Here is a 22964-nt window from a genome sequence, read left to right as displayed (position 1 = left end):
GAGTGAGGGGGCTGCCCGCCCCTCATTTCATCAGGAACCCACGGCATCCGGTTACAGAGCGTGTCGACCTGCTGGGGTCACCTTGTATCCAAGGTCTTTTCATCAGCTATACTGGTTCAGAAACTCAAATTATCGGTTATCAAGAGGATGGTGCACGGGAATTCCCTGGCAGTGCAGTGGTTAGGACTCTGCACTTTCACTGCCGAGGGTGCAGGTTCAGTCCCTGGTGGGGGAACTAAGATCCCGCAAGCCGGGCAGTGTGGCCAAAAACCAAAAAGAAAGAAAAAAGAGGATGGTTCATATAGAACTGAGCAATGTTATGAGAAAAGCCGTCCATTTTAAAATGACCAGTGGGAGACTTATCCCTGTTGATTGGAATCAGCACGTGTACAAACCACTTCTTCCTGGAAGGGCATCCTCTCAAAGCGCACTGGGTGCAAATGAGTGATGTTTCTACCAAGTAAGGATAAGTAGGTCCCCCTCTCGCTACTTTAGGGAAAGTTCTGTTTGTAGAATTGGGACCAGCTGACTCGGGGCACCTATCCGGACTGAATTAGAGACAAGGACAGACTCCTATCTGCCCTTTGTCTGAGTACCAGAATATGTTACCTTCAGAGATGTACCTGGATGCAGTTTCCAAAAGTACAGTTACCTTTCCTTTTAGATCAGCATCTCCTGGCTGGACTGGGAGACCACTTGAATGTTACCTGCAGTATGTTCGCAAATCTTCTGTGACAGCAGGTGAACTCAGGGAATATCTTTATAGAGAGTTTGCTTGAAAACTTGGTCATTTCAGATTCACAGAGTGTTATTTCCTCAGACACACAGTTAATTTTTTTTTTCCATTTGGATTCAACTTACTAAAACACTTGTTTTTCTCTAGAAAGGCAGACGTAGCTAGAAATTTGTCCTGCCTTTTTTTTCCCCCCCAGAGGTATCTACAGTCAGAAGCTTCTTAGAAAAGAAATCATATTGATCAACGAAGTTGATTCTGCCTTCTTGACTCTCCTGTCAGGTCTTATTGGCAAGACTGGAGTGTTCATTCAATGGCTTGGTTGTCAGCCTAATCGATATAAATATGCTCCTTGTCGTGCAGAGTGTCAATTTTCAGACCTAATTAACCCTAGAAATGTTTGGTGTCAGACGAATTAAAAGTCACACTCATACATAATGTTGCCAAAACATTAAAACAACTTCCCTTGGAATGTGTATATATACTATATTTCTTTAATGTTATAATCAGTCTCCTAAAATCCTTTTTAGAAAACTGGTGTCATATAAATTATAAATAATTAACATTGTTCCCATTGAACCAGGGGCTTCTTTTTGAATCAGCATAGGTGCCTAACTAGAAAAATATTTGTATTGATGTTCGATTGTACTGATGCAGTTGAATAACAGTAATGTCATAATTATTTCTAAATGTTAAAAAGTAAATATGTTCTGTAACATGTTTAAGTGAACAGAAGGTGAAGGTTTGAGGAGGTGCATTTTCCCAACATGAGTTAGAGTAGATATTTTATTTATATACACATGTATAAAATATATATATAAATATACATATTTGTACTCAATAATCTATGAGATATCTTTTAAACTCAATATTTTTCAGTGAGATTATAAGATGTAGGATGTATGGGGCTTCTTAATTACAACTTCGCTTTCTTTGAAGACATTTTAATTGTGAAATAAAATTCTGGTGCAGACTTGAGGGTGAAGACATGCAATTACAAGGATCTCGTTTTCACCCTGTTCCATCCCAGCTTCTGGCGTGGCCAGCCGATGTCCCCGAGGCCGTCACTGTCGTCACCATTGCTCCAGATTTCCATGGAGTCCACCATGGGTACATAACGAACTTGAAGAAGTTTACTGCTTACTTCACATCAGTTCTGTGTTTCACCACGCCGGGGGACGGGCCTCCAAGCATGCCTCAGCTCATACGGACACATGAAGACAGTGAGTACTCCTTTCCAGGTGTCTTATCAATAGCCTTTGGTCAGTTGTCAAAGAGGTTTGGGCCACTGTCGTATCCAGCACAGGGCAAGAGCAAAGGTGGGTCACTAGGAAACTCCATGTTCTCAGTGTGTTCACAGTCTGCTCGCCCTGGAGAGATAAGTCATTGAAAGTAGTAATAATGTTTGTTAGAGGTGGTCTGTGGAGTATGGAAGGAAGCCTGGCTAGAGGAAGGAGCTGTGAGGACAAGAGGGACAGTCCAGTCCCAGCTGTACAGTCAGCCTTTGGTCTTGTCTTGCTAGACTTCTCTTCACTCAGATTTCAACTTCTAATCCCCTTACCTTCTTCTTGAATCTCCCTTTAAAGCCTCCCAGCCCATGTCTTCCCTGACCTTCCCCAGGGGAATCTCACCTGCGCCTCTCTAAGACCCTGGACTTTCCATTGTCTCCAGCTGGTCAATTCAGATCAGCTGCTTCTCTGCTCCTAGGCCAACTGGTGCTTCTGGAAAACATTTTCTGAGAAAATGATCACAGATGTGCACAAAGATTTATATGCAGTGAGGTTAATTACAATTATTAGTAATTGGAAAAAAAATGAAAAACATTCAAATGTTCCAAAGGGGGATAATTGAAAAACTATGGAATGACAATATACTAAATATTTTGTAGTTATTAAAAAGAAGTTTTGCGAGGAAATGGTCTTGATCTAATGTTACGTGGGAAAAAAAAACAGTATACAAAACTATATGAGTTACAAATTTGATACAGATACACTTGTATAAGACCATATTAGCTGAGGAAAGACCTTGAAGGAAATATATCACAATTCCGACAGTTGTTATCTCCATGTGACATGATTATGGGTATCTTTTACTATTTTCTTCTTATTTCTCTGCATATTCTCTTTGCAACAATGAGTATGTACTCTTTTATAAGGAGAATTAAAACTTAAATAAGTCGAAAAGGGCTGCCACTTGTCTCTCCTCCAGCTTCCTCCTCTCCCATCTCAGCTGGGCTCTGGCTGTGGTCCGACCTTCTGTACTTACCTCTGCTCGGTGCTGTCATCCACTGCTCCGCTCTGCCCTGCCCCCTGAGACCCAGCTTCACTGTCCTCCCAGCAGATGACATTTACAGAGGTCAAGGCCGTGCAGGATGAGCTTCCTCGCTTTCCCACTTCCGTCTGAGTTTCCCTATGTTCTCACTCTTGGTCCTCTTCCCTCCTCTCTCAGAGGATGAAGACTCTGACCTTTCCTCAGCCCACAAATATGCTCAGGTCTCCCTCACCCAGAAGTGCCAACTCCCTGACCGTGCTGCCCACTGAGTCACCCAGCTCTCAGTATAAACAATTACTCTGACTCCTAACCTCTCCCGCTCCCCATAACCTATAGCCACCTGGCTTTCACTCCACTACTCTGCTGTAACCACCTTGAATTGACTCAAGGTCTGTGTCAAAGTAGTGACACAGGAAGAATAGAAATGGATTTCTTGACCCTCTGAGACCACTGATATTCCTTCCATTAAAAAGATAAAAAGTAACTCTGCCACTATTAACTGATCCCTGATGTTCTTCCCATACTCTGACTTTGATCTGCTACCTGCTTTTTGTTTAACTGAAATTTTATTGAGATAGTTATAGATTCACATGAACTTGTAAGAAATAATACGAAGATCCCATGTACACTTTGCCCAGTTTCCCTCAATGGTAACACTTGCGAAAGTATAGTACATCACAACCAGGATATTTACATTGATGCAACCCATCAATCCAATTTAGATCTCTGCAGTTTTATTTGTTCTCGTGTGTGCGCGCGCACGTGCGCACATGCATGCGTGTATGTGTGTTTAGTTCTATGCAACTTACGACATGTATAGATTTGTGTATCTACCACCACAATCAAGATACTGCATGGTTCCAATACCACAAAGATTCTTCTTTTATAGGCATATCCATGTCCTACCCTTTCTTCCTGTCTAATCTATATGTCCTTTATTTCTTTTTCTTGCCATGTTGCAATGGCTAGAATTTCTAGTACTATGTTGAATAAGGGTGGTGAGAGCAGACATTCTTGCCTTGTTCTTGATCTTAGAGAGAAAACATTTGGTCTTCCACTGTTAAGTATGATATTTCTTATAGCTGTTCTTTATCAAGTTTAGGTAATTTCCCTCTGATATTAACTTGCTGAGAGTTTTTGTCATGAATAAATGTTGAATTTTTTCAATTGCTTTTACAGCATCAATTGATATGACCGTATCATTTTTCTGTTTAGTTTGTTAATTGATAAAGTGGATTGATTTTCAAATGTTGAACAAAGCTTGCATGCTTGGAATAAATCCCACTTGGTCATGGTATATAATTATTGTCCATGTTGTGGGATTCAGTTTGCTAATACCTTATGGAAGATGTTTTACATCTAAGTTCATGAGAGATATTGGTCTGAAATTTTACTTTACTGTATTTATCGTCTTTGTCTGGTTTTGGTATCAGCATAATACTGGCCTCATAAAATAAGTTCGTACTCTTCTGTTTTCTGGAAGAGGATGTGTAAAATTGGTATTAATTCTTCTTTAAATGTTTGGTAGAATTTTTCAGTGAAATCCTCTGTTCCTGGAGAGTTCGTTTTTGAGACTTTTTAAATTATAAATTCAGTTTCTTTAATGGTTCTAGTACTGTTCAGTCATCTATTTCATTTTGGTAGTTTGTGATTTTCAAGGAATCAATCCACTAAGTTGTTGAATTTCTGAGTGTAAAGTTGTTGGTAGTACTTCCTTATTGTTTTTCTAGTGGCTGCAAAATATGTAGTCATATTCTCTATTTCATTCTTTCTTCTGTTTTTTTGTGGAGGTTTTTGGTCATTCTTCCTAGAAATTTATCAATTTTATTGATTTTTTTGAAGAACCGCTATCTTGTTTCATTAATTTTTCTCTATCGTTTTCTTATTTTCAATTTCATGGATTTCTGCTCTTATTATTTCCTTCCTTCTGCTTGATTTGGGTTTATTTTGCTTTTCTGTTTTTAATTTCTTGGGGTAAGCACTTAGATCATTGATTTGAGGTCTGTCCTCATTTCTGATGTAAGCACTTAGTGTTATAAATGTTCCTCTTCACACTGCTCTAGCTGCATCCCACATATTTTGATATGTTCTGTTTCATCTTCACTGAGCTCTATATATTTTTATTTCCTTTGAGACTTCCTCTTTGACCCATGGATTATTTAGAAGTGTGCCATTTAATTTCCATGTGTTGGAGATTTTCCTGTTGTCTTTCTGCCATTGACTTCTAGCTTGGCTCCATTACAGTCAAAGAACACACTTTGCATAATTTCACTTCTTTTAAATTTATTGAGGTTTGTTTTATGGCCCAGAATATGATCAATCTCAGTTAAGGTTTCATGAGTTCTTGAAAATATAATGTGTATTCTGCTTTGGAATCTGCCTTATAATTATACACTTTATATAGCCCTCATCAGATTTTAGGATTAAAGGAGACAATTGGTCAGATTGTAGCCTTCTCTTTTTAAAAAAAAATATTAAGGCTACCTCGTCAAGTTCTGTGTGTACTGGGCCTGTCATAATTACAGGGGATTCATTCATCCATCTATCCGACATACAAACATGTATGTGTACTTCCATTCCGAGGTTTGTAGAATTCCTATTATGTGAGAGGTAGCCAGCTGCGTGTTGAAGGGGGAGCAGAGATGAGTAAGCACAGCCTCTGCCTTTAGAGCTCCCAGCCTAATCAGATCTGACGTGGACAGGACTGAGGTCAGTGCCGCTGAGGAAGGAGGTCGTTAGTAGTGGCTGTGGCAGCCCAGTGAGGAGTGACAGAAAATACCTGGGAGGGTCAGGTCAGTCTTGTGGAGGAGCTGAGAACTGAGGTCAGCCCTGATGGATGAGCTTTTGATGCCGAGAATGGTTGAGAAGAAATAGAACCCGTAAAGGCAAAGAGAGTAGAAGAGAGTGTGAGAGGGTATGGGGTATTTAGCTCAGCTTCAGTGTAGCCTGTGGTGGGGGGGGGATGACCCTAGAGAACAAGTTGGGAGCCGACCCAGAAGGGTCTTAACTGCTAAGTTAAGATGTTTGGACAGAGATAGTCTAGGCATTGGGGAACCACAGAGGGATTTCCCTTAGGGCTATGACTTGAGTGTTTCAACAGCTCTGTCTGGAGGTTTTGTGATGATGGGCTAGAGATAAAGGTGATGCAATCTGGGAAGAAGGCAAATAATTATGTGCACCTCTACACCAGCGGTGGAGCCAGCAGTAGGGGAGACGCTAGAGGCATGTCACAGAGAACTGGGGGCTGGTTAGACTTAGGGGGTGGGAAGAAGGGGTTCTCCAGGATCACTCCACATACTTCGGCGTAGGTGACAGGGCAGATGGTGATGCCCGTGACTGAAAGGTGGGAAACAGGTCCAGGGTTAGGACGCTGGGTTTAGTCGGATCACACTCACATGGAGGCAGGTGTGGCCAATGGGCAGCAGAGAGTCTGAAGACATAGATTTGGGAGTCCTAGCAATTAGCGATCGTGACCTTATTTTCCGAGGAAAATAATTGAGGGAATATAATTGAGCACGTGATCTAACCACAGATGGAAATATCTGAAATCAGTGCCATCCACCTAAGTGGATGCAGTCGCTTTGGGAATCAGGCGGGCGTAAGAGAAACGGGAGACTCACTGGCCTCTGGCACCGTCGTGTGAGGGGAGGCTGGTCCGGGGACAGTGCAGGGGGTGGCAAGCAGAGGGGCCTCTGGAAGAAGAAGGGAAGCTCTGCTTGCTTGGAGGGTCCGTGCTCCACTCCTGTGTAGGAAAACACAGCCTAACAGCTTTACGTTTGCAAGCAGGGTGGGAAGGGAGAGCCCCCATAACTAAGGAAGGTGGTAGTGAATTCTAGGAGCGGCTGTCAAACACCCCTCATGGCTCTTCATCATTTGGACGTTTTCCTCTCTTTCATTATTGAAAGACGAGGCCAGGACCGCATCTCAGCTCCAACCACAGCCAGGTCCAACTGGATATCAGGTTTTATTTTCCAGAGGACATTTGTTAAAAATAAAAAGTGGCAAAAGCAGAGAACTTCTTCAGATAAATGAGAGAAGACTCCTGGCTGAATTCTTTTCTAGAAAAGCCCTGTTGTTGCCAGTTAAACAGACAGACACAAACTATGGGGAAACATCCCATAATGCTGTGCAGCCAGGAAACAGAACCTTAAAGGCAGCCAGGCCCACCATTAGTAAGGAAAAGAGAAACAGGAATGGCTTGGGAATTGAGAACAATGGCAGTGATGTCATCTTTTTAGAATTTTCTAACTGAGCCACCATTGTTTTGATAGGCAGGGAGCCTGTTCATCCTACTTAGAAGGATAGAGCATCCTTGTAAATAGGGACGATCTCACTGAAACGGGGGAGGTAGGGCTGCTGTCAGCTCTGGGGGGGCGGCCCTTAAAAGAGGACATGGGACTCTGGGTGCTGGAGAAAGGGCCCCCATCGCTCTGTAGTGACAGCGCGGATGGCGCCAGGTTGGCTCCACGTCCAGCTGGCCTCCTCCTCCAAAGCGCTGATGAAATAAGAACTTGGGGCCAGGGTGTGGGAGGCAGGAGGCACAGTAGAGAGGAAACAGAATATAAATTTAAGCCTAGACATTGCCAGCTGGTTCCAGCAGAGCTAGAGGACAAGGATATTTGGGAAGGAATCCAGGAAGCAGAAACACTGAGAATAGAAAAGGAACAAAAAGCTTTCTTTGCTGCTCTATCGGTTGAAAAAAGAACAAGTCATTTCAAAAATCCATCAGAATGTCTTTCTGGAAACTCAAAATTGGGGGAGGATGAGATGGTCTTGACAGCCATTCTATTTTACCATGTTCCACACTCAAAGAGTGAAATGTGGGCTTCCCCGGTGGCACGGTGGTTAAGAATCCACCTGCCGATGCGGGGGACACGGGTTCGAGCCCTGGCCCGGGAAGATCCCACATGCCGCGGAGCAACTAAGCCCGTGTGCCACAACTGTTGAGCCCCCGGACAGCCCTGCGGTCCCTCCAGAGCAAGCAGGAGGCCCCCGTGCGAGGCCCAGCTCTGGGCTTGGTGACTCTGCATCCTCGGGCAGTTGCTTCGCTGCCCTGGGCCTGGCGTTGAATTTCACGGCCGCAAAGTCGGGGAGGGGTCCGAGCAGATTCGTAATGTCCCTCCGGCTCTGAGAATCCGTGATCTTGGATCTGTTGAACTCCTGTTTTGGCCTCTCAGCCCTGTTCTCTCCGGTGCTCTTCAAAGTGACAGCAAGCTCATCTTAGAAATGGCTTTATATTCTGATGGTACGATAACGTACAACTAGTAACAATAGCAGCCAACGTCGATCAGCATTTCTGTGGTGCCAGGACACGCTAGGCGCTTCCGTGTTTTATTCCATTTCTTCTCACGATTACCTTGCAGAATGAGTTATTTTTATTTGCCCTATTTCACAGATGAGCAAACTAAGGCTTAGAGAGCTTAAGTAACGCACGGCCAGCAAGCAGAGGGGCCAGGCTTGAACCCCGCTGAGCCCAGCGTTAAATCGCAGCTCCGCCACTCTGCCCTCCTGCACTAGGAGGGGCTACGGTCAGGGAAACTCCAGGGAAACATGCCGTTTTGCTGGAAATTTCTCGCGCCCACCCTGCCCCTGGGGCCCCTGGGGAGAGTAAGGGTGCGGCCTGGAATTCTGGATCAGGTCGGCAGGCATCGCCCTGTAGCCAGGTGTGGCCGGGACACAGCTGCAGAGGCCTCTGGGGACGCCGGTGCACGCGGTTGCTTTCGGGATCCAGCCACCTGGTTGTTCCAATTACATCAGATCAGGGGAAAGACAGAGAAGGGATTGTGTCTACCTCTCCTGCCGCCGGTCTCTGCAGTTCTTGGCGAGGCCGGCATGAGGCCGAGTGAGATAATATATGTGACCGTAGCCGGGTCACCTTCAACACCTCGGACTCCCTGTCCCTTCTGGGTTTTCTCTGACACTTCCCGCGGGCTCTGGCCCAGCTCCCTGCCCCCTTCCACAGTGAGAACGTTCCACACAAATCTGACCAGAGAGTATTGGGCTATCGTGCTAACAGGTGTCTTTGTGTTTAATTGCTAGAACCGGGACCTGTGGGACACCTGAGTTTCACAGAGATCCTGGACACGTCTCTCAAGGTCAGCTGGCAGGAGCCCCTGGAGAAAAACGGCATCGTTACAGGTAAGGGTCTCCGTCTTCAGGTAGAGGAGGAACACGTTTGCCCCAACACAGAGCGATGGACCCAGCCCCAAACACCGCGGCTGGCAGCGCACGGGTGCCTGCGGCCCCTGCAGGGTGACTGGCCGCAGGGCCGAGGGCAGAGGGCTCGCTTGTCCCCCACCCCCAGGCGGTGCCACCGAGAGCCCCTTCCCCTGCTGGGCTGCAGCCTCGGAGTTTGGAGGTTTGGTCTCCTCGCCTTATCTGAACAAGCCTCTGGCGCCTCCGATCAGCCGGAATCCGTGTTTCTGGTGCGCCTCTCGTGGGCCTTTCTCTCCCTTAGTTCTCACGGCAACTCGGTGAGGCGACTGCTGAGATTACGACCGTTTCACAGCTGAGGAGACTGAGGCTCAGGCGGGTGGGGTGACCTTTCCTTGGCAGCTGTGTCCTGGGCGCCTGCATGTGCGGGAAACGCTGCCGCCACCGCCGCGCGGCGGCCCTGGTGCCCCAGCCTGTGAGTGGCCAGGCCACACCTGTCGCCTGCCCCCGATGCCAGTGCCAGGCCGCCGGCCCCCTCGGGACCCTCGGGGGACCTCGGGGTGAGCAGCGCCCGGGAGCCAGGGGCGCGGCGCTGGGCGCCGGCCGCCTCTCCTCTCCTGCGGCGGGGTCTCTGGGGAACAGTTCACCTTTGTAGGGCTTTTCATGATTTTTTGTTGTAGAAGAGGTTTCTGAAAAACCTTTCAGGTTAAAGCTGAATTTAAATCTTAGTTTGGGGAAGAAAATTGCAGACTTGATAAAATCCGCACGGGCTTCGGCCTCAGGGGAAGCTGGGGAGGACCGCGTCCCAGCGGGTTCAGGGCTCCCCTCGCAGACCCCTCCCCCTCCCCACACACGGGCATCGAGACACCCTCACGGGGCTGCGGGCGACCCCGGCGCTGCCTGGCGTGGTCTGCCCCGGGCGGCCCTTTCCCTTCAGCAGACGGCACTTGGAACGTCCCGCCGGCCGCGAAGCGTTCTCACGGCGCGGGCCCCCTGCTCTGGCAGCCCTCTCTGGGCACCTCACGTCCGTCCGCCGGTGAGCCCGCGGGAGCCGGAGCTGTGCCGCCCCTCAGCGAGTGGCCAGGTGGTCCAGCCGACCACCGAAGCCCCTGGGGTCCCTCGTGAGCCCCGTGGCCCAGGAAGCGTGCTCGCGCCAGCTCCGCGGTCAAGAAGACTGTCCAGGAGTGAGCCGCGTGGACCAGGAGCGATCGGCTGTCCCCAGCCTGGCCGCAGGGTCAGGGTCCCCTTCCTCCCGCCCTGTGTCCTGGGTGGCAGCACCCCCCGCGTGCCGGCTCTTGTTTAGTTTCCGAACAGCCAGACAAGGTGTGTCTCATGACCCCGTCTGAGACCTTGGGCGCTCATGTCCCAGGGTCACGCGGCCAGCAGGTGGCCAAGCCAGGGCAGGGACGCCGCGTCCTCTCCTCCACATCATCAGCCCCCGGACGCGGGTCCGACCCGCGCTCCTTACCCCAGCCCAGGGCGTCCCTGTCTCGGGGCCTTGCTCTCCGTGACTCGCTGGATTCCTCGCCGTGCCGCCGGCCAGAGACACACCTGACCATTCTGCTTACCAGGTGGTCAGGTGCGAACAACTTAGTGAGTATTTCTATCCTAGCACCTTAATAGCCGTTTGAAAAGAGAAGACACATTAATTGAAAGAAAAGAATATTTGCATTTCCTTCTCAAATAACCAGTTAGTTCATGAGGGGACGTGTGCGCCCCCAGGTACTGCCCAGCTCTCCAACTTGGAATCAGAGCGGATCTGCCTCCTGAATCTCCTGTTCCGCGTCGGTTTTCACATTGTTCCTGTGTCCTTATCACAGCAACCACCAGAAACTCAGCTTTGCAAAGACAGGGTGCATCCAAAGGAGCGCGGTGCGCTCTGATCCGGAATTGTGACGCGCTCAAGCTGGAGGGTTGCGGAGTCCCACAGACACAGGCGGAGGGCCGGCCCCACTGTCTCCCTGCAGCGCCCCGGGGGACCATGTTCCTACACTAAACGCCCCCTTTCTCTCCCGTTACTCAGAAAACCTCCCGGCGTCAGCCCCGCCCACTACTTACCTGCTGGGTGCCCTCTACTCACCTGGACTCGACCAGACCCCCTCACAGCGTGGAGTCCTCGGGTCCAGATGGTACCTGAGAACTGATGCCGCCTCTAACCCTCACTGTTAAATAAAGTAAATTTACGAATCTAGTTCTGCCCTCAAGAAGCTGATGTTTTGAAATACCCACTTTAAATAATGTTAAGCCCAGGAATGGGGAAAAGTCACTATTGAAACTGGACCTCAAAACCCCAATCTGCTGCACGTTCTGAGGTCTTCTTGGTAGAGGATTGCAGTGCTGAGTATGTAATGAAGAAGCCCTCCTGTGGCCAGGAACGGAAGGCATTAAACCAGGTGGGTGCAGGGGCGGAGGAGGGAGGTTGCAGGCGGCAGGATGTCACCTTAAGGTGCGCAAAGGGAGGAAAAACAGACTAGCGAGAGGGAAAGCAAACCCAGAGGCACCGAATGCTTAGCGGGAGGCTGCGCCCCTTGGAAGAAAATGGCTTCCTAGCTCAGGCCCCTTGGGGACCATCTGTGGCTGAGTCAGAGTGAATTAGAGCCGTACCTACTGCTGATTTCAGAGGGGGCTGAGGTGGGGAGAGGCAGACCATTCGCCTCCGTCAGCTCAGCCTTTAGGATTCACCTAAGTGTGCTGCGTTTCAGAAAGCTGGAGCCGACATCCCCAGGCTGAGCGGCGGGCACCAGTACTCCCGACTGATGGTCACCCGTCGCACCAGCTAATAGAGCTTAATGAACCCAATTTCGTGTTTTATTAAACAAATACCTGTAGTTACAGGCGACAGCTATTGTTTATTGTGGAACTCGGCCTTCGCGGCTCGGGCTTTTCAGAGCCGGGTCGCCCTGGCCCTGGGCTGGGAGCGAGTCCGCGGTGGCAGCTCCGAGAGTCTGGGTCAGAGTTGCAGGCAGACGCTCCGCTCTCCTCTCTCGGGGCCGCGTTGTCCCACCACGTCTGGCCTGTGCTGTCGCCTTTCCCGCCCACCCTGTAAGATGGGCTGCGGGGGAAGAGGGCCTCCCCAGAGGCGGGAGCCCGGCGGCGGTGTCCCTGCAGTCACCTGCTGCCACCTGCCAGGGACCCCTGCCCTCCGTGGGGCTCACCCTGCCCTGGACGCTGTGCCCGGACACGCAGGGCGGCGCTCCGCAGGTTGACTTGGTTTCCTGTGGGGCACGCCGGCAGCACCCCAGAGGCCTTTTCCAGGCTGGAGGGAGAGAATTTTACCAAGTACAGCAAAAGAAAAACAGTGTTTGTGGGCACACCTGGCCTCCAAAAGCCCCTTTCAGGAAACGTCCGCAGGGTGCCAGCGACCGTCCCTCTGAAGCCGCTCCATCAACGCCGGAGGTGCTCCATCAACGCCAGCCAGCATCATGACGTCGGTCCCGCGTGCGGGCCGCTCTGGTGCAGACGGCCCTCGGGAAACTGGGTGCCGGCAGCTTCCCTGTGCCGCCGGAAGGAGAGGCGAGCGGCAGGGGCGCCGGGCGCCCGCGCGAGCTGCCCACGAGTGCTCCCTGTGAATTCTAGCGTCCTCCTCTCTCCCTGCGGGAGCTCTGGTCTCTGAGGTCCGGGATGCGGGCAGACGGCTTGGGATTGGATGCACCGCCCTCTCGCAGAGAGTTCACGTCGGATCCACAGAGAATTAGTTCTGAAGCTCCTCCGGTCGCTAGTCTCAGCTGGGCAGCTGTTTGGAGCAGGTAGGGCGCCAGCTGGAGGCCCCCGCTTCCTGCACCGGAGCCAGAGGGACGCTCACGGCCAGGAGCGCCCGCTCGGGGCCTTGCCCACCGCACGCCCCCGCTTGGTCCCTCTGTGCGCGGCCTCCCGGCCGGCTCCCTCTCTCTGCTGGTGTTTGTCACAGCCTTTCCTGCGCGCACGAGCGTCTTCAGTTGCCCGCTTGGTGGTGTTTGTATCCACAGCGGCAGCACACCGGACTGTCAGTCTTGATGCCAGGAGATCCTAGTAGTTCTCTTCCGCTAAAAGTGCTGGAATTGCTGTGCTTGGGCTCCAGGTTGCCATGCAGAACAAAAGGCTATATTTTAGTAAATCTTGATGAAGAACAGCTTTTAAACAAATAAAATTGTCCGACAGACAAGGTTGTAACATGAACCACATACGTAACAGCAAGCGTGTGTAACAACATTACGACAGCCTTCTCCTCCTGCGCGTTCAGGGAAGACCCCGAGTGTCACCACTCCACGTAGAGGTTTGTCAGGCTAACCCACCAAGGCCAGGGCTGGCTTCCAGGTTTACCTGTGCACGGCAAGACTTCCGAGGGCGGGTCGTGTGGAGGGAGGCCCCATGGGGGATGCGGAGCCTGGGCCGTTTCTCGCCAGCTCAGGAGCCTCTGGTGGCCCTGGCTTCCTCCTCTGTGAGGCAGGGGTCGTGACGGCTCCAGCCTCAGAGCGCTGTCACGAGGCTGAGTGAATTAATGCAGGTGAAGTGCTCAGAGCACCACAGGAACATCATAAATACTCCATGGATTTGAAGTTATTCATCCTCACTGCCGTGAAGGTTTCTCTTTTTTTTTTTTTTTTTGGTTTCTCTTTTTTTAATTGTACAATCAGTTCCAAAAATCTGAATTGGCAAAAAAGACAGAACGGGTTGATTTTAGGGCATCGTGGTGTTGGTGGCGGCCCACTGAGAATGCGGGAAGCCAGAGGTCAGGACGGCCCCTGGGAGGAGGGAGGGTCTAAGGTCCGGAGTCGGGAGATGGTGCGTGGCTGGCCCCCCGAGAGGCAGCCGGAGCCGCGGGCCTAGTGGGCTTTAGCGGTCCCCGCGGGCCAGGAGCGCAGCTAGGGGCTTCCGACGTGTGGCAGGGCCCCCCGCTTCCTCCACTGCCGGGTGCCCCGCCCGCCCCACCCTAGCACAGGAGCCCCCCAGCACACAGAGGTCGCCAGGCTGTGCGGCAGCAGACGGGCAGCGGCTTCTGACATTAAAATTTTATTGTTTTCAAAACACTGAGGTCCCGAGACGCTCTCCTCTAAATCCTTGTTTACCCGCGAGTGCGAGTTTCTCACTCTGTTTATTGCTTTCATCAGAGTGAGAGGAACGAGAAGACACCCCCCAGTGCTTTTGTCTCCCCAGTTTATCGGCCAGGAAGACGGAAGAACAAGCATTTTCAGCGCTCTGCCTTTGGCCCCGGGAGCGCCCTCCGTCACCACCTCCCTCTTTAGGAGACACTCTTAAATGTTCTCTAATCACATAAGCCCCCTCCAAGGGGGCTGACCCAGGGGCTGGCAGGGTCTTTTTTCGCTGAGCCCCAAACTGCCATGGCTGAATAAATTGTGATCATGAGGCCCCGCCGGACGACCCGAGTACAGAGGAGATCACATGTCGCTCGGAAAACAGGCTCGAAGGGGAAGGCAGAGCTGGAAGCGACACTCGTGCCCTGGGGGAGAGAAACTTTAAGGCAAAAAGTGTTTTATCCATCCTTTTGTAAAGGGAAAAGTGGCAGCGTTTCCACAAATTAGTTGCAAGCCAGGAGCAAGCTGCTGATTTAGGGTGCCATGTAATGAAAATATGAGCTTCTAAAAATGGAAATACGGATGAAGCGCGTCTATCATTTGACGAGAGAAGGTTGCACCGAGCGCCGCAGGCTGCCAGTCCTCCCTCGGCCCCTCCGTCCACGCGGCGGGGACCGAGCTTGCCGAGATCCCAGCCCCGTCCTCCTGCCGCCCCTGTGGGTCCAGCGGCCGGATGGAGGGGCCCAGCCCGGGGTCTTGTCTCTGTGGGCTGTGGACGCGCAGTGGACCTCAGTGGGCCCGGCTGAGCTCCCTGCCATTGTTCAGATCCTCCGAGATAACGCGGTGGCCCAGCCCCTGTCCCCGGGACCCCGGGACTAACCCTGTGCCCTCGCTTGCCTTCCAGGCTACCAGATCTCCTGGGAGGTGTACGGGAAGAGCGACTCGCGGCTGGAACTCACTCTCAACAGCTCGACGCACGAGTATAAGATCCAAGGGCTGTCCTCTCTCACCACCTACACCATCGACGTGGCGGCCCTCACCGCCGTGGGCGCTGGCCCGGCCACCTCGTCCACCATCTCTTCTGGGGTGCCCCCAGGTCAGTGCGCTCGGGCCCTGGCGTCCCCTCTGCCGCGTTTCCCTGGGCCGTTTCTCACGCTTGGAGTTGATGGGCATCTTTTGTGCAGAAGTCCCTGGGGGCCTTTAAAAGAGGGGTGTCAGCTCCTGGCTCGGATGGTCGAGGGTCAAGGAACATTACAGTTAAGACCACCAGGAAGCACAAAACTGTATTCACTTAACACAACAGTGAAAACGTGGGTTTGAGGGAAGCAGTGAGGAGAAGGTGGGTGGGGAGAGAAGGTACAGAGGGGGAGGAGAGCGAGGAAAGGGCGTGAAGGGTGAAGAGTGCATCCGCACACGGCTCGGCTGAGGTGACCCTGCTCTCGGGCTTTCTGGAAGTCAGAGTGTCCTCCTAAACGTTCACCCTCATCCAGCTTTGGAAATTGCACTCAACTTTTTCTCTCCAAAGTTTATGTTTAAAATGAAAGTGTTTTTCCAGGGAATTCACAGAATACATGTGGGTGTGAGAGGATGCCATGGGGCCATCAGTTCAGTTCTGTAATTAAAGCCAGAGGTCTCTGGCTCTTTAAAAATGTCAGTTGGCCTCGTTCTGGTCTTTGAGAAAAGCACAACGGCTTTGTTCATCAGGCCCCGAAAACCTGAAGCCAGCATTTACCCCCAAAGCGCCCTCCACACCCAGTTAGGGTTTTGTAACCTAATTATTTTCTTGGAAGCGTGGCACACGGGACCTGAACAGAATACAAAACAAATAAAATGTATACAGTTTTTAAAACTCCCCAGAGGAATAAGCGCCTCTCCGCACAGGGACCGTGTTTCGTGGGAAGCCGTGGGGTGGCAGAGAAGGAGGAGTTTTTCCTGTCCTCTGAGCACTGTGACCCCACGGGGCACTTCCTACCTTCCTGGCCGTCAGGGGGGCCTTGAGCCCCAGGGTCCCGAAGCAAGGCTTTCTGTCTACCGATAAGCAGTCAGCACTGCCCTGCCTCTCAGGCAGTGGTTCTAACGCTGTCGCGAGCATCAGAATCATGAGGCCTTCCCCCCAGATCAGTGCTGGGCCCGCTCCCGCGTGGCCGACCCCGGGGTCTGGGGTGAGGCTGGAGAGCTTGCAGCGGAACAAGCCCCAGGTGGCACCCGCGCTGCTGGTCGGGGACCACACTGGAGGCAATCCGATGTTTTTTTAAAGATATTTTCAAAATACATGTATCCTTTCTTAAGAAAGAAGTCTTTGGCTTCCAGAGAGATTCATTTATTCTACGTGAACAGCCAGCTCCCAAAGCACACATTTAAAATGTTGTTAGTACTTTAATAGCTAGTCATGATGAGATGATGGCAGTCCATGATCTGATCTGTTAGACTCGGATGACGCACAGCGACCGGGGTGGCGCTGGGGGCACGTCCCTGGGCGTGACCAGGTCGTTCCCTGGACGGTTTGGACACCGTCCAGCCGGGGCTGGGAAGTGGGCGAGCTGACCTCACCTCCGCCCCCAGCGTGACTGTGACCAGCTCCGCCCTGGACGCAGAGAGGCGCTGGAGGGGACACGGGCCCGGCTGTGTCGAGTGAACCTGATACCCGGGCTCGGGGGAGCCCGCGGGGCTGCTGTTGCTTCCCTGACGGTTCAGGTCACCTGTAGCCGGGGTCCATCCTGGGGCAGGCCGTGCAGAATCACGTGATGACAATCGCTTTGGGGGCTGTGTCCCGTTTGCCGTGCTTAAAGTTTATGTCCATCAGTGACTGAAGAACCAGCTGAAGAATCCAGAGAGCTGAGAAATATGCAAAAAAGAGTCACTTGTCCTTCGATTTAAATATTTTCCTCTTCAAATTCATTAGACGTGATGTGGAAAGGACCCTTGAGAGCCTAGCGACGCTGCCTGTGCAAATACTGAATCGATCACCAAAGAGGTCTTACTGTCCCTGCGCGAGACCTGGTCTTAAATACCCCAAACACGGGCGAGTTCAGAAGCTGTTCCTCAGATACGGCGCGGCCTGAGAGCCTTTCTACTGCTCACATTGCATCTTTTTCGCCTTCATTTCATCCTGCTGTCTTTCTCTAGAGTTTTTGCGTTGCCCAATAACGTAAGCGCTCTCATTTTGAACTCACAGTATCTCACTTCTGAGTGGGACAGGCTCCTTGGGGGGTGTGGGCAACCTGCCCAAGGGCCTGTGTTCAGCAAGGAAGCTTAGCCGCAGGCAGCCTGAGAGGGGGGAGCCTCGTGCAGAACCCACCCGCCCCTCATTTAGCTACCAGAGCAACTGAGCGCCGGCAGAGCGGGAAGAGTTCCGCGCTCTCACCTGAATCCAGTTGTCTTGGAAACCAGAGCCAGGAAGCCTACGGCTCAGAACCTGCACACCTCCCCACGTCAAGCTGCCTGGAGACGCACGGGGTGCACGCTCCCCCCGCCTCTTTCGAAGGCATCAAGGTCATTGTCAGAGGGAGGAGGGACAGTCTGTCCTTTGGGTTCTTTGAGGATCCTGGAAGAACTACCTTCGTCCATCCTTTCTTCACTCAACAAGTTCTACTGATCACCTGCTGTTCAGGGAGACGATGGGTGAGACATGCCCCGACCTTCATGGTTTGTCATCTGGGAGCCACGTTCACAGGTCTCCAGTGACACGGCACGTGGCCTGGAGCCTCACGGGCCACCCCCTTGGAGTGGCAGTCATGCTGTGAGCACGTTCCTGGAAAGCTGTGCTTCTCACCTTCGTGGTTGTGAAAACAAACCCTGTTCTGATACTAAGGCATTTTGGAACTGTTTACTTGCTGACATGTTGATACCTCTCCTAAGCTGTGACAGAATTTAAATCTCCACCTTTCCCCTCTCATTTATCCCCAGAGCTCCCTGGTGCCCCGTCCAACCTGGTCATTTCCAACATCAGCCCTCGCTCAGCCACCCTGCAGTTCCGACCCGGCTACGACGGGAAGACGTCCATCTCCAGGTGGATCGTGGAGGGACAGGTACGGTCTCCTTGAAGCCGAGAGTTGCAGTTGCCACAGAGTAACACTGGGGCCTGAAGTTGAGAGACGGTTGACTGCTGCCTTTGCAGAGTGATGAATCCGTAGCTGGAGCTGCCTCTGGGTGGTTTGGGAGGTGGCGATGTTTGGAAGAGGAGAACCAGATACTGGAGGCGGCTGGGATGCCGGGGTTAGGGTGTGGAAAGACGGGGGGAAACGGGATGTTAGGCTGGGCTCTTACTGGAGGGTGGAAGAGGTGATCATGGGGTGAACATTCAAGTTGTGGTTCAATATATAGTAAGTTCCCCCAATTTGATGGCGTCATTGGTTGAGATTCTTCTTTTAATTCTATATCACCATTAGCAACCGAACAGACTAAGAGGATTGTTTGGTACAACTTTTCTCTCAGATGAATGGATGAATATGCATTTACTCAGCAATGTTTGTAGAGCGTGTTTATTTCCAGGCACTATTCTAGGCACGAGGGGCACAGTGGTAAACAAAAACAGACAAAGTCTGTGCCGTAAAGGAGGAAAGTCCTCTCTCAGGAGAAGGACCCTCAGGTTGCTGGGAGAGGAACATGCACTTTACCCGTGAGGACGGCAGGGGTGCCGGTGGCTGGAGTGAGGGGGTGTAGGGAAGAGCCGGGGGCAGGTCATGGGGATCCTGAGGGTCGACCTTAGGGAGAACTTTGCCTCTGACTCAAAGCACCATAGCAAGATAGCAAGCCCCACAGGGCTCGTGCGTCAGAGGGAGGGTCACAGGGGCCTCGGGGAATCCCACCCACCCAGAAGCGCCTTGTTCTAAGAGCCGAGAAAACAGACGAAGAGCCGCACGACGGGGGTGGTAACGTTTCCAAACAGTTATTGTCTGTAGCAAAACCCTCGTGATTTTCGTGACTGTGCTTGTGCTCTATCGCAAGACAATTCGCTCTCGGAAATTAGCCATAAATCAGGGCACGAATTCCATCTACATCTTCGAAACTTTCATTAAGCAACTGTTTCCAGAAAACTCTGCAGGATTCTGACAATGGGAACCAGCTAGTTGGAACTGATCAATCAATGGGGCTGGAACAATTATTTACGTAGAAAAAAATCACCGTATGCCCCTACCTCCCATCAAACTGAAAAAATAAATCCCCTGGAAACGAAAACCAAAAGAATAAAAGCGAACTTTAAAACGCATCGAAGAAAATCAAGGAGAAAAATTGTGGTATCTCCTGGAAACCAATCCTGGCGTCTCAGAGTCTGCCAGATGGAGCTGGGCGAGTGCTCGGAGGGACACAGGAGCCGAGAGTCTGTCCTTGGTGTCACTGGACAGCAGTACAGCTGGGCACGGTGAACGCCAAGGACACAGACTCCGAAGGCTTCCGAGTGGGAGTCAGGCCAGGCGGGGCCACAGGGGTGGAGACGCCCACCCCTCCGTGGCTCACCTCGAGGTCTGCGTCTTGTGCTTCCAGAGCCAGACCTGGGAGCGTCCACACTCCTTCTGCCGGGGTTCTGTTCGCCAGGACAGTCACGGGCTCCAGGCAGCCGCAGGGGGTCTGGGAAGGGTCCTTCCGTCTGTCTGTCCGAGGAGAGGAAGTGATGGGGGAACACATAGCGCTTCTCTCCACACTACGTTTGCTTCGTGCTTCTGTTCCACAACTGATCTATTTATATTTTTAATCTAAAACATTTTAAACGTACCCAAAAGGAAGCAGCATGATCTAATGAGCTCCCACACACCCATCACCCAGGTTCGTCTCTTCTCTTATCTAGATCCATCTAGTCCTACTTTTTATTGTCGCTGGAGTGTTTTGGGGTTTTTTTTTCAATTAAAAAAAATTTTACTGAAGTATTCTTTATTCATACTATTACATTATTTTCAATTGTACAGCATAGTGATTCAATATTTTTATAGATTATACTCCATTTAAAGTTATTATAAAATATTGGTTATATTCACCGTGCTATACATTAAATCCTTATATCTTATTTATCTCATGCCTATTAGTTTGCACCTTTTCTTTTTAAATTGAAGTATAGTTGCTGTACAATATCATATAAGTTACAGGTGTACAGTATGGTCATTCACAGTCTTTAAAGGTTGTCCTCCATTTATAGTTATTACAAAATATTGGCTCTCTTCCCCGTGTGGAACAACACATCCTGTGGCTTAGTTTGTGCCTCGTACTTCCCCGCCCCGTATGCCCCCCCTTCCCTCTCTCCACTGGTGACCACTGCGTATCTCAGACCACACGTCATTTTATTCCCACGTATTCAGCACTGAATAAGCACAAATTTCACAGCACAATGTTGAGCAGGAGAAGCCAGACTCGTGATTGGAGTCCACAGGTACAGAGTCCCAGAGGAGAAAACAGGATCTTTGGTGTTAGGGCACTGGTCCCCTCTGGGGTCTTGTAGGAAACAGTGCGGTCGGCGGGAAGGCTCTGGAATGTTAGGAATGTTGTCTCTCGGTCTGGATCTGGGTTGCACACGTGTTCTCATCTTGTGCACTTGTCTTCCTTCGATAACTTTACGTTAAACTATGGATGCTTTTTCTCATAATGAGAATGCCATTATCACACCTGACAAAATTAATAAACAATCCTCAATATCATCTAATAATCAGCACACATTCAAATTTCCCCAGATTTTCCAAAAACGTCTTTTTACTGTGGCTTTGATGAGAACAGGGTCCACACAAAGTTCACATTATGCATTTGGATGTCATGCCTCTTAAATCATTTTTTTAAAAATTTTAACAGCTTTTTCAAGGTATAGTTGGCATATAATAAACTTGACATTTCTAGAGTATACAGTTTGTTAAGTTTGGACCCAGATGTGCATGTCTGTAAGGCCCTCACCACAGTCTAGATAGTGAGCGAGCCCATCGCCCCCAGAAGCTCCCTTGTGCTCTGTGCAATCCTCCCTAGCCCCCCTCAAGCCCGCCCTATCCCCGCCCACCACTCAGCTGCCTTCTGCCGCTAGAGATGATGCCCTTCTCACCCAGAGCCCTTTCTGTTCCCCTGCCACCACCTTGTTACAAACCCCAGTCCCCTGTCCCGTGGAATGCCCTCCATCGGAGAAGTCCCATCTGCATCCTTGTAGCGTCACTTCACATGTCCCCCTGCCCCCATGTTTCCTGTAAACAGGAAGTTCATTCTAAAACCTCCATTGGATCGTTCCCACCTTGTCGTGGTCACTGTGGTGGAGAGTAATTCCTGGGCGGGGCTGGGGGCTTCATACAGTGGCCCATCAGGACACGTGGGGTCTCGGGGTCCCACCCTAGGGGACGTAGGGACACCGCACGATCGGTGCAGTCTGGTCCCTGCCTTGTCCTCCCGTCAGCTTTGTATCCAGTGGTCTCACCCATCGGTGACCTTTGCCTGAATTCAGTATTATCTTCAGATACTCAAAATGGCAACTTTCTATCAGTCTTTCCGCACTGAGTAGTTGGAACTCTGAGAAGCAGCACTTCTCTCCTCCCTCAGGTCAGGTCGTTGCCCTGAACACAGGACGGCAGGGCATTGCAGAGTGAGGAACCGCTTCCCAGTCACGCCCAACGTTAACAGGTTTTTCTTTCTTCCTTTTCTGCCCTGCTCTCTCTTTTCCTGAGTGTCAGTAGGACAGGACAGGTTTTTTGTGTATTCGGTCTGTTTCAGTCACCTACAGTCATCCTTTCTGAACCTAACACTGACCCGTCTTGGCCAGTGGACAACCCTTCATGTTCTAGGTGTTTTGACTTCACGATAACTAATCTTGGATGATTTCCTTGCTTCCTGATGCAGTGGGGGATTTCCCGGGAGCATCTTGTGCCTTCGAGCGCCAAGCTCAAGCTCAAATTGACCCGCTGCTACCTGGTTTCGTTTAGTGTCTGATCGTATTTAAAGGCCATAATATGGGCACTAAGGGGAGGGGGGAGGGTGCTCGTTGCTGCCGACTGGTCATTGTTTCTAGACTTTTCCAGCGGATAGAGGGAGGAAATGTGTATTTTTGGAAACATCGTGAGTTTGTACTGATATTTCCAATTCAAATTTAAGATTACTACATTTTCAGTAACTTTTATAGTAAAAGTGTGCTTTCTAGAAATATTAACAAAATTACTTATTTTCTTTATCCTATTATTCTATAAAGAGTTTCAAAATTGCAATGTCCATGATACTGCTAACGAGCCTGCTGAATGCAACTTATTTGTCCTTAGACCGTATTACACTGTGGATGTACAGTCAAAATACTGAGTCTAAATTCTTCTCTGTGTGTTTCTATCACCAACCTAATACAGATTAGCTTCATCCATTTCAGTGTCTTTGTTTTGTTCTTTTGCTTCAATTTTTAGAGATTGCTTTCTTTAAATATCATTTTTACTTCTTAAAAAACTGTTCAAACATTTAAAATTTAATTTATTTTTGGGCACGTAACTCATTTGCATGATCTCAAAGTCAAAACTACTAGTTATATTCAGGGAAGCTTGTGTTCATCTTTCTCCCTTTACTCTGTTGCCTCTCTCCCCAGAAGCCCCACAGTAGGTTTCTGGCTGGTCCTCTTTTGTCTTTTGCAGCATTAGCAATACACGTACCTGTGTCCCCCTTCCGTATGCGGAAGGTGCTTTGCTTTCTTCAGTTGAGGACATGTGAACATCACATGCCTGGCGTGTGGTCTTCCCTTGTGTGGACGTGCAAGCTTGTGTGTTCATCTGGTCCTCTGGACACCTGGGGTGTGCGTTCCTCTCCTGCTGCTGCCACAACAAGCAGCCAAAACCCAGTGGCTGGAACAACACAAGTGTGGT

General features: G+C 50.5%; 1 protein-coding gene across 9 annotated transcripts in view; it reads left to right on the top strand.

Moving 5' to 3' along the window:
- Positions 1 to 22964, top strand: part of SDK1 (sidekick cell adhesion molecule 1) — an 829158-nt gene that overhangs the window by 677897 nt on the left and 128297 nt on the right. For all 9 annotated transcript variants that reach the window (XM_082362848.1, XM_082362846.1, XM_082362847.1 and 6 more), the window contains 4 exons: positions 1764 to 1956; positions 9044 to 9142; positions 15074 to 15265; positions 18076 to 18197. In XM_082362848.1, coding sequence (XP_082218974.1) covers positions 1764 to 1956; positions 9044 to 9142; positions 15074 to 15265; positions 18076 to 18197 — 606 coding nt within the window. The remainder of the gene's footprint in view (positions 1 to 1763; positions 1957 to 9043; positions 9143 to 15073; positions 15266 to 18075; positions 18198 to 22964) is intronic.

This window comes from Balaenoptera borealis, assembly GCF_965194805.1.
Source record: "Balaenoptera borealis genome assembly, chromosome: 16".
NCBI classification, from domain to species: Eukaryota; Metazoa; Chordata; class Mammalia; order Artiodactyla; family Balaenopteridae; genus Balaenoptera; species Balaenoptera borealis.
This window is presented reverse-complemented; position numbering and strand designations above follow the sequence as displayed.